Source organism: Strix aluco, chromosome 2 (assembly GCF_031877795.1).
Source record: "Strix aluco isolate bStrAlu1 chromosome 2, bStrAlu1.hap1, whole genome shotgun sequence".
Classification (NCBI taxonomy): domain Eukaryota; kingdom Metazoa; phylum Chordata; class Aves; order Strigiformes; family Strigidae; genus Strix; species Strix aluco.
The window spans coordinates 8,219,715-8,234,802 of NC_133932.1; the positions used below are offsets into that span (position 1 = coordinate 8,219,715).

Here is a 15,088-nt window from a genome sequence, read left to right on the forward strand (position 1 = left end):
GGGGCCGCCCGGCGGCTCCGCAGCCCTCTCCCCGGCACGTCCCGCCTCGCCCGCCGTCAATCTCCGGGGAGCTCCCCGCCCCCGCCCCGCTCTACGTCGCTATTGGTCGAGGATTCCGGCACCGCCTCCCGCGGCGGCAGGAGGATGGCTGCGATTGGGCGAACCGGCCGGGGGGGTGCCGTGGGTCCGGCCCTCAGCCTCGCTGCCTGCGCGGGATTGGCCGGAGCCTGCCTGACCACGCTGCGTTCTGATTGGTTAGGGTGGGGCTGTGGGCGGTGCCGCAGTGAGCCGCTGTCATGGCGGAGCTGAGCGAGGCGCTGCTCTCGGTGTTGCCGTCCATCCGGGTGCCCAAGGCCGGCGACCGGGTCCACAAGGATGAGTGCGCCTTTTCCTTTGACACGCCGGTAAGCGCGCCCCGCGGCCGGTCCGCCCGCCCGCCCCGCCGGCCTGCCCCCCCTCGCTCCGGCCCGCTCCCGGCCCACCCGCCCGCCGGGGGCCGTCGGCGCGGGGCGCTATGGGACTTGTTGTTCCCCAGCGGCCCGGCCGGCCCCGCGGCCGAGCGGAGCGCCGGGCCCTCGGGGACTACGGCGCCCGGCGTGCCCCGCGACACGCCCCTCCCGGCCCCCGCGGTGCGCTGGGGGCTGTAGTTCTGGGGCCGGGGCGGGCGTGGGCAGGTCGCTCGCCCCGTTGCGGCAGCGGCGGCCCCGCACGCCTGGAGAGCGGGTGCCTCCCGGCACCCCGCAGCCCACCCCCCTCCGCCGCTGCGCGGGCTTGCCGGGACTTGTAGTTCGGCGGGGGGCCGGGGCGCGCCTTGGCGGCGGGGGCCGGGGGGGGCGGGCGGGGGTCCCGCCCTGCCCGGGTCTGAGGTGCACCTCCGGCCTCCCCGCGTGGCGTGGCCCGGCAGGCCCGGGGGTGATCGGTGCTGTGTCATTAAGATGGCAGTGGTCCCTTCTCCTGCCGTCTCCACCCCGCCGGCATCCCTGCTCCTCCCTCCCTACCCCCGCCTGGCCTAGGCGGACCTGGGGAGGCCCTTGGCGGCCGGAGGGCGAGATCCCCCCCACCTTGGCCTCCTCCCCAGGCGCCCGTCCGGGCCGTGCCCCAGCCCACCAGCAGAAATGGGCTGCGACTGGAAGATACGGGTCCTTCGAGGAAGCAGCACACGGTAGCCTGGCCCTCTTTCCTTCCCCGAGCCCCACGGTGACGCCTGTCTGTGCGCTCCCTGCTCTGACTCTGTCCCAGCTGCTTAATGTTGGGAAGCAGGCTGAGAGCTTCTTAGCAGTGTCCCTCTTTTCCAGCCTCTGCGTTTGGGTCCCTCGGCTCTTTGATTTAAAAATGCTGAATGTGTGTGGTGTTTTCCAGGTGCTTGTGGGATGGGGAGGGCTCATTCTGTATACGTTTCGGAGCTACTCGCAAGCTTTTGAACGCAGCAGCAGAATGAACGGTGGTCTGTTAACCTTCTTCATGTTGTATTTTGGCAAAGTTCCCTATGGCACTGGGAATTATGTTTTCAGACAAGGCGGGTGGCACGGTTTTGTTGGTAATGATTGCACCATGCTCTGAACGTGTGAACTGTGTGTGCTAAGAACCTTTTGTGAGACAAGCTCCTGAGGAAGCTCAGGCTTTCCTGGTTCAGTAGCATCCTGCCATAAATGAACAGGCAAATAGGTTTTCAAATACATCATCTTGACAGGAGTACCTGTTCTTCTGGGACATCCAGGCTGGGGTTTACCATCTTATTTCTGACTAGCTACTGAGTGGGTGGCATGTGGGAATGAGCTATAGACATGATTTAATGAATAATGAATAGTGTTCCTAGAGGTAACACTGTGCCTATCCTAGCAGTTGGAGTGGCACTCTTTACCACCTCCCTTCAGTTTTTATCTCTCCTTCCTTCCAGGAGTCAGATGGCGGCTTGTATATCTGCATGAACACGTTCCTGGGCTTTGGGAAGCAATATGTGGAAAAGCACTATCAGAAAACAGGCCAGCGGGTCTACCTGCACCTCAAAAGAACACGTAAACCGGTAAAAAATAAAAATACGTCGAGTCAAACTTGTTCTGAAATTGAGAGTTGGGATATGTGTCTGTATTCAATCAGATACAGAGTTTTCTCTCCTCAATTATAATTGATTGTTTTCTTGGTGAATTGAGGTACAGCAGTTCTTCAGCTTTGCTTATGTTGAATTGTTGTAAGAGTTGCCCACACTATTTCTGCCTGGCCTCCTTCTGTTTTCACAGCAGCTTAATTTCAATCCTTAAGGCTTGCCTACTCCCCTAATTCTATTTCCCTATTTCTTCTCAATGAAATAGAAGGAAGAAGACACCAACTCTAGTGCTGGGGACCCCCCAAGGAAGAAACCAACTCGCTTGGCTATTGGTAAGAAAGCACTTTTGTATCGCATTGTTCTTGTTTTGGACCAGTCCTCTGGAGCTGCCTGGCTTTGTGGCACGTCTGTTTTGCTTTTCCTGGGCTAGTTGAAGCTATTATCACCGACCTAATTCAAACTTTATGTTTTCTAGTGTGTCTTGGGTGAGCAGTTTCTGCAAAACAGTTGTTGAGGTGGTAGTGTTGTTCTGTGTTCAAAGTTGCATGGTGTTTTCTGTAGATAAATATGTTTTGCATCTTCTCTTAACTCCATATGCCTGACTCAGCTTGGTGTGGGTATAACCAGTGTGGGGCTGTTGCTTTATATGGATGCATCCAGTGTGAGGCTGAAGTGAGTTTGAGAAAATGTCTAAGTCTGAGAAAAGTAAGTTTGAAGTTTCTGATAGAAAAACTGTTTTTCTTAAACTTCTCAGATATTGAATTAGTGTTATTTATATAGATGGGGAAGAAGTGGGTAAATGCCTTATTAACATTTTTGTCTCGATAGCTCTTTGAAATACAAGGCTGATATTGGAGGAAATACATGTTAACGTTAAAATATTAAAAACAAGCCCTTTTTTGGAAGAACGGGGCTGGTGTTCCATTACTCTCTTGCACCAATTGAAAAGGCTTTCATGGCAACCAGTGAAGATGCTGCTTAGTTTGGAGCAGTCTCGGCTAGTAATTTCTGAGTCATTATGAGGATCCGTAAAGCAGAGGATAGGAACATTTGTAGCAGTAACAGGTTCTTGGCTCACGGGAAGCTAGCCACTAGAGGGAAATCCAGAACCTGGGCCATGCACGTCCTGCTTTTTGCTCACTTTTTCCCTGGCTATGCCATTGTGTAGCAGACGCCCGTTGATTCCGCTGCTGCCACAAGGCAAACACCAACATTAAGACTTTGAGCTGCTCCCTGTTTTTATGGTGAGGTGAATGGGGTCCCAAAGGTCAGTTCTAGCAAAATTGCGGCTAGAATCTACTTTTCTTCAGATGGCCAGTGCTTTTATGTATATGATCAGTCTGCATCCTCAGTTCTACAAAGGCCTTGAGACAAGTGTTGTCACAGGGTCAGCAAATAGCTGCCTGTGATAACACCTTAGCAGCATGAATGGAGCAGGAGAGAATAAAAGGAAGTATTAGCCCTGTAAGGCTGTGATCTTAAGTCCAGGAGAGATCTTTTTTTTCACCTCTTTCTTAGCTAAACTGTGGTGGTTTAGCTAATCCTGACATGGGAGATTTTTTTAAAGTACGAGAAAGATTTAGGAGCAAAATGTTGTTGGCTGCAAAATGTAGCCCTTGATCTCCCCATACCTCAGCTTCCTTCTCCATAGGAAAAAAAGTCTGTAGTGCTTACCTCCCCTGCCTGCGTGTTAGTTGAATGACTTTTGGAGTCTGTGGTGTTAGATACAGCCATGGAGAGGGAGGCAGTATACCTCATGGCAAGCTGCAGGCTCTATGTGGGGGAAACAGGGCTAGGAGGGAGACAGGCTGAAGACCCTCTTCCTCGTCTGGATCTTCAGAGGGTTCACATAACCACCTGAGGGGACCTCACCCGTCTGTTTTAGTTTGTTTAAGAGTTGAGGAATTGTGTAATACCCTGAGGGATGGTGTATTGCTTTACTCTGTGAAGTGATGACAGCACATCTCTCTGGGATGTGCTGAAGAGGCGCAGAAAGGGATTATCTGGGTATGTTGTTTCATGATGCTGGTGACTGTTTTCAGGTATTTCTAAGATCACTTGCAGCATCTGCATTCATACGTAGCAGTTTGTGCTTAGTCTAAAAATCATAGGTATCTGAGGAGAGAGTTGCAGGAGATATCATGGGAACCAGGTATTTTTGTCAGTGTTTTAACCAAATGCAGTAATGGTTATCAGAAATGTGTCACACACAGAATTCTTGAGGCTGAGGTATTAAACAGCAAAAACTTGTATTCCCTTCAGAGATTTGTTGCAGCAACAGATCTCTGTTGCAGAGATCTATTGCAGTCACAGCATGCCATTTTTAAATAAATAAAGGAAATTTAGGTAAAAAAACCCATGGGGGTTACAGCTGCTAGTAAGTAATGGGTCTTCTGCCTGTTTCTTTCTGGGATGTAAGGTGTCAACATTTGGAGAACAGGAAAGGCCAGGGTTTTTTCCTGAGTACCTACATAAATCAGAAACTGATCACTCCACTGAAAATGTTACTTTTTGGTGAGCATCCATCATCACTCTTGGTCAATGACCTGTTCTGTATGGACTCTTGTTTCTGTTGCAACCTCAGGAAAGCACAGCTAGGTGCCCGTGAGAAACTACTAGCACTTTTTCTGTAATTCTGGATGTTCTGGTTCCAGAGGAACTCCTGGTTCTCCTTACTTAAGTTCAGAGCTCCAAACTGTCCTTACTGGAAGAGGCAAGAAGCAGAGCCAGACTCCTTAAAGATGCTGGTAGACTAGAGACCTTCACACTGGGTTAGAATATGATCCCTTCGTGCACATCTCTGTTCATCACCTTGGATATACTGTGCAGGATGAACAGCAGTGCTTTATTATGGCTCTGTTCTGGCGACTGTGTCTCTAGAGCAGGTCTCTTCTCTGGTTGTAGTCAGGGTCTGGAGATTCCATTAAGCGTCTAAAAAGAGCTGGGAAAAGCAAACCTGTTGTTGCTTAGGCTTATATTTGCTCCTGTGAAGTCCACACCTCCAGCAGAAACTTTGCGATCCAAAAATAGAAGAAAGATTGTGGATCATTGATCTAGAGCTTTGCCTTATTTCATGTAAGCTGTGGGCAGAGAGGCCTCGGAAGCTATTTGGTTTTACCTGTTACCGCAATGTTTTTTCTTTCTGTAGGTGTAGAAGGTGGATTTGACATCACAGAGGAAAAGTTTGAATATGACGAAGATGTAAAAATAGTCATTTTCCCAGAGCATTTGGATATTCCTCGTGATGGGCTGGAGGGGCTACCAGACATGGTCAGAGACAGGGTATGTTTGGGTGGAGGGCTGTGTTTTCTGTTGGTAAGGAGGAAATGCGCCATTACAGGGAAGGAACCACTGGCCTGTAAAAAAAGATCCTGCAGAGCTGCAGTAAAGTCTCAGCTTGCAGTAAGCAGGGTTGTCCTACACACTTACACAGCGCTTTATATTACAGAGCCCTGGCTTCTGACTGAGGCTCCTGAACGCCGCCCTAGTACAACTGCCTTGCTGATCTGAGCTTAGATGTGGAGTGTAGTGTCACTGGAAGCTTCTATCCTCGTGCCCTTCATTTTTTTTCTCCTGCTGTCCTAATTCCAGATTGCCAGTGCAGTCGAGGCCATCCTGACAGCAGATTCAGCCTCACGGAAGCAGGAGGTGCAGGCTTGGGACGGGGAGGTTCGGCGTGTATCCAAACACGCTTTTTCCCTGCACCAACTTCAGAACGATGTCCGCATCCCACCATGGTGAGCATAGTACTGAAACTAGCTGTATCGCTCTGTGTCCCAGACCTGCTCCTATCACCTACTTCTCCTGTCCAGATGAGACTTCCTTCGTGAGTCTCTGAGTGTGCCTCATCATAGTAAATTCAGGGGAAAAGGCGAACTAAGGTATTTCAGCATGCTCAGTGTTCTGAAGTAAAAGAGGAATGAGACTGCTCGTACTGTGGTCAGTGGGTAGTAATGGAGAGGGCTTGCGAGGTAGAACCCAAAGGTTTTCACTCTAATTTCTCTGTTCCTTGTCAACAGTGGCTGGAAGTGCAGCAAATGTGACATGAGGGAGAACCTGTGGCTGAACATGACCGATGGAGCCATCCTCTGTGGTCGGCGCTATTTTGATGGCAGCGGTGGCAACAATCACGCGGTCGAGCATTACCGGGAAACTGGCTATCCACTGGCTGTGAAACTGGGAACAATTACTCCTGATGGAGCTGGTGAGAAGGGGGATCCTCTGAGGGTTGTAGACGCCAGGCACTACTCAGGCTGACTGTGGTTTCTGACAAGGGGAGTCAGGGAGGATTTCCAGGCTGTTGTTGCCCATCTTATGGCCTGGAATATTCAGTGTCATCCTATCGGGAACTTTCCCACCCTGACCTGCTTCTTGTGGCGGGCAAAGAACCATCTGATAAAACCTTGCCTTCCTCCTCCTCTCCCTTGTAATTTGAAGAGTTTTAGGATAGTTATCCAGGTTGCCATCTTATTTCCTGCGGTGGGATGTTTATCAAAGAATTTTGCGTGCAAAGCCTGAGTAGAGAGTATGTGGCACAGTAACCCACTTTCCTCACTCCAGACATATGTGTACCTCTGTACCTTAATCAGTGACGAAGTTGTCTGTCTTGTCCCATGTTTTGGAGGCATCTCAGTGTTCTGTCTGTCATGCTACTCTCCTGAGAAAGGAGAGGAACCCCAACTACTCAGTTTGTCAAAACTCCCAGTTCTGAGCACCCTGTTCTCTTCATCCAGCAATGAATGTTAGATCACAGGCCATGATAAGTCTCTCCTTTTCCTCTGTGTTCCTGCATAGACGTCTACTCCTATGATGAGGATGATATGGTGTTGGATCCCAACCTGGCAGAACACCTTGCTCACTTTGGGATTGACATGCTCAAGATGCAGAAGGTGAGGGGAGGTTCTTCTGTAGGCCCAGAGCAGGAGGGAAGGAATTCTGATGTTTCTTAGCTGGATTACAGCTTTCTATGGCTATGCAGAACCTTTGCTGTTCAAGAAACCTGTTTTTTAATCAGGCAGGGAGTTGCCTTGTCTGCCTTTCTTCTTCCATTGCCTTTTTTGTCTGTCTTCCCTGTCCCTCAGGTTTCCTTGGGGCTCTGTGTCAGTACTGTGGGAAGGGAGGTGCCCAGGCCATGAGCTTCGCTCCCTAGATTCAGTGTTAGTGTGTGATTTCCATGCCCCTTTAAAGGGGATGGTTCAGATTTGTCCCATGTTTATCATTCTTCCTTCTGTCCCAGGTATTCAAATATTCAAAAACAATTCTTGTATTTTCCTTTTCATTTAATAAAATAGAATGGATTTGACTTCTTCTTATGTTTCTCTATGGCATTGCCCTTTTCACACCTCTGATGTTCCCTTGAGTCTTCCTTGACTGTTTTTCCTGTTCTTTTCCTCCGCAGACAGACAAGACAATGACAGAACTGGAAATAGATATGAACCAGCGCATTGGGGAGTGGGAGCTCATTCAGGAGTCTGGCGTGCAGCTCAAGCCCCTCTATGGGCCTGGGTACACTGGTATCCGTAACCTGGGCAACAGTTGCTACCTCAATTCAGTGATGCAGGTGCTGTTCAGTATCCCAGACTTCCAGAGAAAGTAAGTGAGCTTAATCACTCCTTTCCATTAGCCTGGGATACCCTGGGATCAGTACAAAGGTCTCCTAGAGCTGGGAGCTTCTGTTACAGTAATTGGGCTCAAAACTGTCTTTACTAGATGACCCTGTATGTCCCTTAGAGCACTCTGTTTTCCTGTGCAGGTATGTGGACAAGCTGGAGAAGATATTCCAAAGTGCACCTTCGGACCCCACACAGGACTTCAGCACACAAGTGTACGTAGAGTTTTGGTGAGAGAAGGAAGGCTGAGGCTGCCTGGGTGCGTCCCCTCTGCGCTGCTACAGTGTGCTTTGCTGCAGGTTTCTCCCTCAAGCCTCGCCTCTCTGTTTCTGTGTCCCATCGCCAGAGAGACTGATCCTCAGTGATCAATAAGGATCTAAGCCAAGAAATTTCAGCTGAATGCCCTAGATGGAGAGGACAGAGTGCACCTCAGTGTTCATGAGAGGCTCTTAAATGTATTATGTGGGGAACGCAGTACCATCTGTTACCACGGGGGGATTTCTGGTAGGCATATTCTATCTGCGTAACAGCAAAAAGGTGCTTGTCCTCTGCGGTGGAGGGAGATGGCTAAGAGCAAAGAAATGTATAGATTTAGGCAACTTTATTCTCAGTGGATAATTTATATATGCTTAAAGAGGCTTCCTGCAAGAGGTATTGTGCGTGCAAGAGCAGGAGAATATACAGAAGAAGGAACACAAGATTTGGGAGGGTGTTGCATTTTAAACACATGAATTCTGTGCTACATCTGCTCTAAAACAGCAAAGCAGTACATGGAGGTTTGGGGTGGAGGAATGGAAGGTGGCATTTGTGGAAGGGAGTTCAGTGGTAAGGGAGGATTCTAAATTTGGACAGCCTGGGGTGAGGTGTTCACTGAGGAAGGGATTAGGTTGAGACAGCCAGAGAGATTTTTGCCTGGGCAAAGGGAAGAATTGGTAGGGTTTGGTTCCAGACAAATAGCAACAGTGATAGGGAAGGCTGGAGTGAAGTGGAATGGGAGAGTCTGAGCATAGGAGGAAATCGCTGAACATTAGTGTTGCCCATTAAGTGCCTCATGCAGTCATTCTTAATCTTTCCCCTGGGAAAATGTGATCAGTCTGCTCACAGCAATGCTATTTCTGGCTCAGACAGTTTCACTCTGCCCTATTGTCTCCTGCACAGTCAGCTAGATACGCTGCTACTTTTTGTCAGCCTGCAGCTTAGTCTGGCTGTTGCGCAGCTGCTCAGCACCAGCTGCCCTTCTGCAGGGAAAAGGAAGCTGTTCCTTTATGTTCTTCCCACTGTGCAAGCAGTGGTTGAGACTAGTAAGTCCTAGTAACTTTCAAGTCAAGGATGTCTCATGGGACCAGAGGGCAGACCAACATAAGATGATCTTGGCTGGTGCAGCAGAGAAGGCTTATCTCTGTGAGATTGTCAGTCCGTGGCAGTGCTAAAGCTGGATGGGTTGATGTGGCTTCTAGAGTATGTGGGATTGAAGAAACCATTTTGATGCTAACGGTGACTTCTTCATCATTCCAGAGCCAAACTGGGCCATGGACTGCTTTCTGGGGAGTATTCAAAGCCAGCTTCTGCAGAGGGGGAACAGCCGCCTGATCAGAAGGTGAGACTTGGACACGGCATCCTCCTGATGTGTGTGTTGCTTGAGGTATTGTGTGTATTACATGGGAACAGACAGAAAACCCTTTCTGAAGAGATGTTCTGGGGCTCATTCCAGGGCCCTGTTACCTGAAGAAAAGCATGGCTGAGAGTAGAGTGCTCCCTGCAGGGGTAAACGCTTGGCAAATGATGACTGCCTTTCTCTTCCGCTTTGTTGTTTGCAGGGTATGCAAAATGGCATTGCTCCACGCATGTTTAAGTCCCTCATTGGAAAGGGGCACCCAGAATTTTCCACGAACCGACAGCAGGATGCCCAGGAATTCTTTCTGCACTTCATCAATATGGTGGAGGTAATGGTTGAGTCAAATCATGGCAAAGCCCAGCTTTGTTGGCTTCCCACAGCAGGATGTGAGGAGCAGAGGTGAAAAGCTGACAGTGGGAGCAGAGAGAGGGGGAGAACACAGGGGCATGGGCCAGCTAGCACCTGCAGGAGCAGAGGGAGAGATGCTCGGGCATGTTTTCAGGGCTGATTCCTTGGAAGAATCTCTCTTGGGAATGGCACAGCAGGAGATGTAAACTGTCGTTTTTAGGAGCAGGAACAGCATGGGTTCCTGGGGTACAGAAATTGTCTCTAGTTTACTCTGCTGTCTTTTTCCAGTGGACTGGGTACAGAAGTAAATACTCTTTAGCCATGTCCTGTGCGGAACCACTGCTACTGCAGATACTTATTTCTGCCATTCTGGTGTTACATCTATCCTTCTAATCTCTCCTTCTTCAGAGGAACTGCCGCAGCTCGGAGAACCCTAACGAGGTCTTCCGTTTTCTGGTGGAGGAGAAGCTGAAGTGCCTGGCCACAGAAAAGGTGAAATATACCCAGCGTGTGGACTATATTATGCAGCTGCCTGTGCCCATGGATGCTGCACTCAACAAAGGTGAGTGATGTGCCAAGGCCAGAACAAGAGCAAACACTATGTTTGGACATTGTACTTTTATTATTACAGAACTCCTTAAATGAGAAAGGGACATCCTCAAGGACTGGCTTTGCCACTTCTGAAGCCAGATAGATCCTTCACCTGCTTTTGTGGCATTGGGCTGATTTCTTCAGAGGTGGTGTGGCACGGTGATGTCCCTCTAGAACCTTTCCCTCTGACACCACAAACTGGGCTGTGATTCAACAGCAAAACAGGACTGCAATAGCAGAACAGTGCTCTGGAAGACATTGTCTAATTTCTGCTCAGTTCTTAATGGCGTGTATCTACAGGCCTATTCTCCCCCTGGGTGTAGCTTACAGCAGTTGCTTTGTAGGTAGCTAGAGGTGGTCCTTGACTCCTCTGCTTTATTCTCTAGATGAACTACTGGAATATGAGGAGAAGAAGCGGCAGGCAGAGGAGGAGAAGCAGCCACTGCCTGAGCTGGTGCGAGCCAAGGTGCCTTTCAGCTCCTGCCTAGAGGCCTATGGAGCTCCAGAGCAGGTGGATGATTTCTGGAGCACAGCCTTGCAGGCCAAGTCTGTGGCTCTCAAGTGAGTGTGTGTGAGTTACCAGCCAGGCTATGACAAACTGGCAATAGCTGCATCTTTGGGGACTTCCTTTAGTTGCTTGGGGAAGAAGTGTTACCGAAGTTTTGTAGTCCTCCACACCCTGGGCCCCTGGAACATTGAAGCAGAGGGGGAACCAGTCTGCCAGTGCTGAAGTGATTGCCCCCAAGGAATTACAGTGGGCAGAACAGCAGTGCTAGCGAAATCCTTACCATCGGATTTCAGTTGTTGAGGGGCCATGAAAATGCAGTGATATTCCAGAAAGCTAGCAGCTTTTACTCTAAATTCAAATTTTAACTTTAAAATCAGTACTGACAGTATGGCAACACTGGTCTTGCATGGTCTCTAAAAGGAAGCATCGTCTTTAAAGGAAGTTTTTAGCCATTAAAGTTTGAGCAAGACACTGAGTGTAACAGACACATGAGTTATTGTAAAGAATGCTAACTCAAATGCTAATAGCAAGATTTAAAAAACAGCTTTAATTTGTCTTACTGCCTGCAGCACATGCAACAGTGCAAAGGTGTAGTGAGAAGATTACAAACTTAAGCAGCTTCCTGCTGTGATGCTGCTGACTGTTCTTCTGCAATGAAAGAGTAGTCCTCAAAGAACTGGAAGTGTTTTTCTAACACATATTCTGTTATTAAGCAACAGCTACTATCAGTGAACAGTCAGTAATGCAATCACATTGAACAGTAATGTTTTGCTTTTAAGTAGTGAGTTGTGTTCAAGCACTTTGTAAGAATTAGCATTGAATATATAATGTTGCTTAAATTAATTTTACAGGTTACAATTATCCCCCAATAATAAGTATCTGTCTTATTACTGCTTCTCCCTTCACAAACATTCCCTTCTTGTTTCACAGATTCCAGACACCCTCTCTCTCAAATTGTCTGACTAAATAATATTCAGTCAAATTCAGTTAGCTTAAAATTCACTGCTTCTGCTTTGTATCTGCAGAAGTGCTCTTGCGCTTGAAAGCCTGTCAGTTCCTACAGCTGTATCTGTTGGTCTAATAAAAGGTGCTATTTCCGCTACATTCCTTAAGGGTTAGACTTTTAATTAAATACTAAAATCTGAGGAGGCTTGTAAAATGCAGGATTGGAAGATAGAGAACGTGTACTATTTTTCCTCATCCCCCAAGATTTTGTAAACGTTGCTTTTCGTCTCATCTTGTCAGAGCATCTGCTTTAGAAATGATTCTGTGAGCAGCTTTAAGCTCAGCACAGGAGGGCTGCAGCGATTGTGTATTCCCCCTTAGGACATGCCTCCACCCTGCTCGCTGATTTCTTGAATCAACTAGGTGCCCTCAATCATTGCCGCCAAAGTATTTAAAAGTATTATTTATCTCTTTCAGAACAACACGGTTCGCCTCTTTCCCGGATTATCTGGTGATCCAGATCAAGAAATTCACTTTCGGTCTGGACTGGGTGCCCAAAAAGCTTGGTAAGAAGGATGAGAAGTACCAAGCGTATAGGGATTGGGAGTCATATATGGGTGTTGTGGTCATTACTGCAAAGAGAAAAATACCCCAAAAGGAGCTGCAGACTGTAGCATATTGCATCCCCAGGGACTTACCCTTCCAGATCTCCCAACCGAGTCCTTTGTTTCTGCCCCTGTGGGGAGGCTGAGCAAGACTGTATCTTGCAGATGTCTCCATTGAAATGCCAGAGGAGCTGGATATCTCTGCACTGCAGGGAACAGGGCTGCAGGATGGAGAAGAAGAAATGCCAGACATCGCACCCCCACTGGTGACACCAGACGAGCCCAAAGGTAGCCTGGGGTTCTATGGCAACGAGGACGACGACTCCTTCTGCTCCCCTCACTTCTCCTCTCCGACATGTTAGTGATTCTCCTCCTCTCTTCCTGATGCCTGCCTCATGTCCTTGCTCTCCCTGTCTTGTCTGCCATGCTAGCCGTTTCCACCTGCTCAGACTTTCCCTGTCCCTCTGTCAGCAAACGCCGGCTGCCTCCCTTGCGTGCCTGTTATGCAAGGGTGTTATGCAAGGGAGTTTGTTGATTCCTGTTCTGTGGAAGATGGGGAGGTGGCATGTCTAGTGCATTTAGAGCGGACGGAGCTGGGGTTTATACAAAATGTAACTGGTAGAGGTATTTTATTTTCACAGTGGGAGGTGGGGTTTGGAGGGTAGGGAAGAGCCAGTGCTCCTGAGCTCACGAGTTGAATCCTTTTGTTCCCTGGGGTGCCTGTGTGTGAGACTGCACTGCTGAAGAAGAAAGGTAGCAAAGGTTGAGAAGAGCAGAGAGATGGAACTTGAGCAAAATGAAGCCGGGAAATGGTGGCTCCGGCGGGCGGGGGCTGTGTGACACTGCACAAAACAGAGCCGGCAGGGCTGGGTGGGAGTGGGTGGCTCTAATCTCTGTCCTCCCACAGCGCCCATGTTGGATGAGTCAGTGATTATCCAGCTAGTGGAGATGGGCTTTCCCATGGACGCCTGCCGCAAAGCCGTGTATTACACAGGGAACAGTGGGGTTGAGGCTGCCATGAACTGGGTCATGTCACACATGGATGATCCAGGTAGGAGACCACATGGCCGTGGTGAAGCTTGTTGCATCTGGGCCATTGTACTTCCTGTCCCACTACCACAGTGGAAAACTGAAGTAGTTGGGACCTCCGACCGTATCTCTCTTCGAGAGACCTAACTGAGCTGTGTTCTGTTTCCTGCTGCAGACTTCGCTAACCCGTTAGTTCTCCCTGGATCCAGTGGACCAGGGTCAACTATTGCCTGCCCAGACCCTCCTTCAGAAGACAGCGTGGCCACCATTGTCTCCATGGGCTTTTCCCGGGACCAGGCTATGAAAGCACTTAGAGCCACGGTGAGAGGCGGGGGTGACATCAGAGTGCAGGGGTATTGTCAGGAACAGGGATTCCCAAGTTCACAGTCTTCTCCTCTTCCTTCCAGAACAACAGTCTGGAGCGTGCTGTGGATTGGATCTTTAGTCACATTGATGACCTTGATGCAGAAGCTGCTATGGATATCTCAGAGGGGCGCTCGGCAGCTGAGTCCATCTCTGAATCTGTCCCTGTGGGTCCTAAAGTGCGCGATGGGCCTGGAAGTGAGTTCCCAGCAGTAGGAGTGTGGATTTGGGGGTGCAAACTCGACGTGGCTTTGTCCTCCCTGATCCATGCAGTACCGCAGGTTTTGGCAGCAGCTGCCGCAGAGCTGGTCTGGTTGTTGAGGTGGAAGCAGGGAGGAAAAGGAGAGGGATAGCAAAGTAGGGTCTGAGAAGCCCGTAGGAGAGAGGCAGAGGAAGCGTCACCAGGTGAAAGATGGGAAGGGCTGTGCTGCTTTTTCCTAGTCATCCTGGGGGAGGCTTTTCTGTTCTTCAGGCTCCCATTGAAAAACCAGGTTCCAGTCTCTGTGCAGAATCGGTGCCGGAGCTGCTGGGTGCCGTAGGGCGGGGAGTCTGCCGTTGTCCACCCGGCACCCGTCGGCAAAATAAACAATTGGAAGAGAGAAGGCGGAGTGGCAGTTACCCTCTCCTGTTCCCCTGCACCAAATCCTTACAGTCACACTTGATGGGGACCTACTTCTAAATTATCGCGCAGCAGAGCTTCCTTCAGAGATCGTTTTCTAGAGGGGGCCTTGCACAGGGTGTTTCAGGGTAAGATGCCTTTCTTTGATCACTCCTCTCTTCCGTTCTCCTCTCAAGAATATCAGCTGTTTGCCTTCATCAGCCACATGGGCACTTCGACTATGTGCGGACATTACGTTTGTCACATCAAGAAAGATGGCAGGTAAGGATTTTTCACAGCATAAGGGGACTCTGAGGGACAGCTTTAAGTTACTGTTTCTTCAGAGGTTTTGGGGGGTCGGGGATGAGAGCAGGCGAGGGGAATCGAGTCATGTCTCAGCCACAGAATGGTGTCCCTGAGCTCCCCTTCTGCCTGTTGCAGGTGGGTGATCTACAACGACCAGAAAGTCTGTGCTTCTGAGAAGCCCCCCAAGGACCTGGGCTACATCTACTTCTATCAGCGGATTCCCAGCTAGAACATCCCTTTGCTGTGTGCGGTGGGGGGAGCGTGGGCTGAAGGTGTGTGGGGGGGAAGGGGTGGGGACAGTGAGGGTGAGAGCGGGATCCATCTCCCCCGCTCCTCTTTCCCCACTCCACCCTTCACGGCCTCTCAGTGGAGGCGCGGCGGGAGACAAGAGTTCCCTGACGAATGGACGGGGGGGGGGCTGGAGCCCCCGCGGAGGGGGTCCGGGGAGGGGTGGGGGGGTGGGAATAATCTGTTTCTGTAGGAAATGTCCTCACTGTCCCCACCCCCGTGTGACACACAGCCCTAGT

The 15,088-nt window shown here is 49.8% G+C and overlaps 1 protein-coding gene across 2 annotated transcripts; it reads left to right on the top strand.

Annotated features, from left to right (window-relative positions):
* Positions 1 to 264: 264 nt before the first annotated feature.
* USP5 (ubiquitin specific peptidase 5) lies at positions 265 to 14,966 on the top strand. 2 transcript variants are annotated; one of them, XM_074810309.1, is made up of 20 exons: positions 265 to 404; positions 1,898 to 2,023; positions 2,310 to 2,376; positions 5,193 to 5,326; positions 5,636 to 5,781; positions 6,064 to 6,248; positions 6,839 to 6,933; positions 7,443 to 7,636; positions 7,797 to 7,868; positions 9,169 to 9,250; positions 9,471 to 9,596; positions 10,025 to 10,178; positions 10,594 to 10,768; positions 12,138 to 12,226; positions 12,431 to 12,622; positions 13,173 to 13,316; positions 13,470 to 13,615; positions 13,702 to 13,855; positions 14,453 to 14,537; positions 14,697 to 14,966. In XM_074810309.1, exons 1-20 carry the CDS (start codon positions 297 to 299, stop codon positions 14,788 to 14,790), a joined length of 2,568 nt encoding a protein of 855 aa, XP_074666410.1. In that variant the 5' UTR covers positions 265 to 296; the 3' UTR covers positions 14,791 to 14,966. The 2 variants fall into 2 exon arrangements, with proteins under 2 accessions (XP_074666410.1, XP_074666416.1); XM_074810315.1 differs by having other exon boundaries at positions 12,431 to 12,553.
* Positions 14,967 to 15,088: the final 122 nt, after the last annotated feature.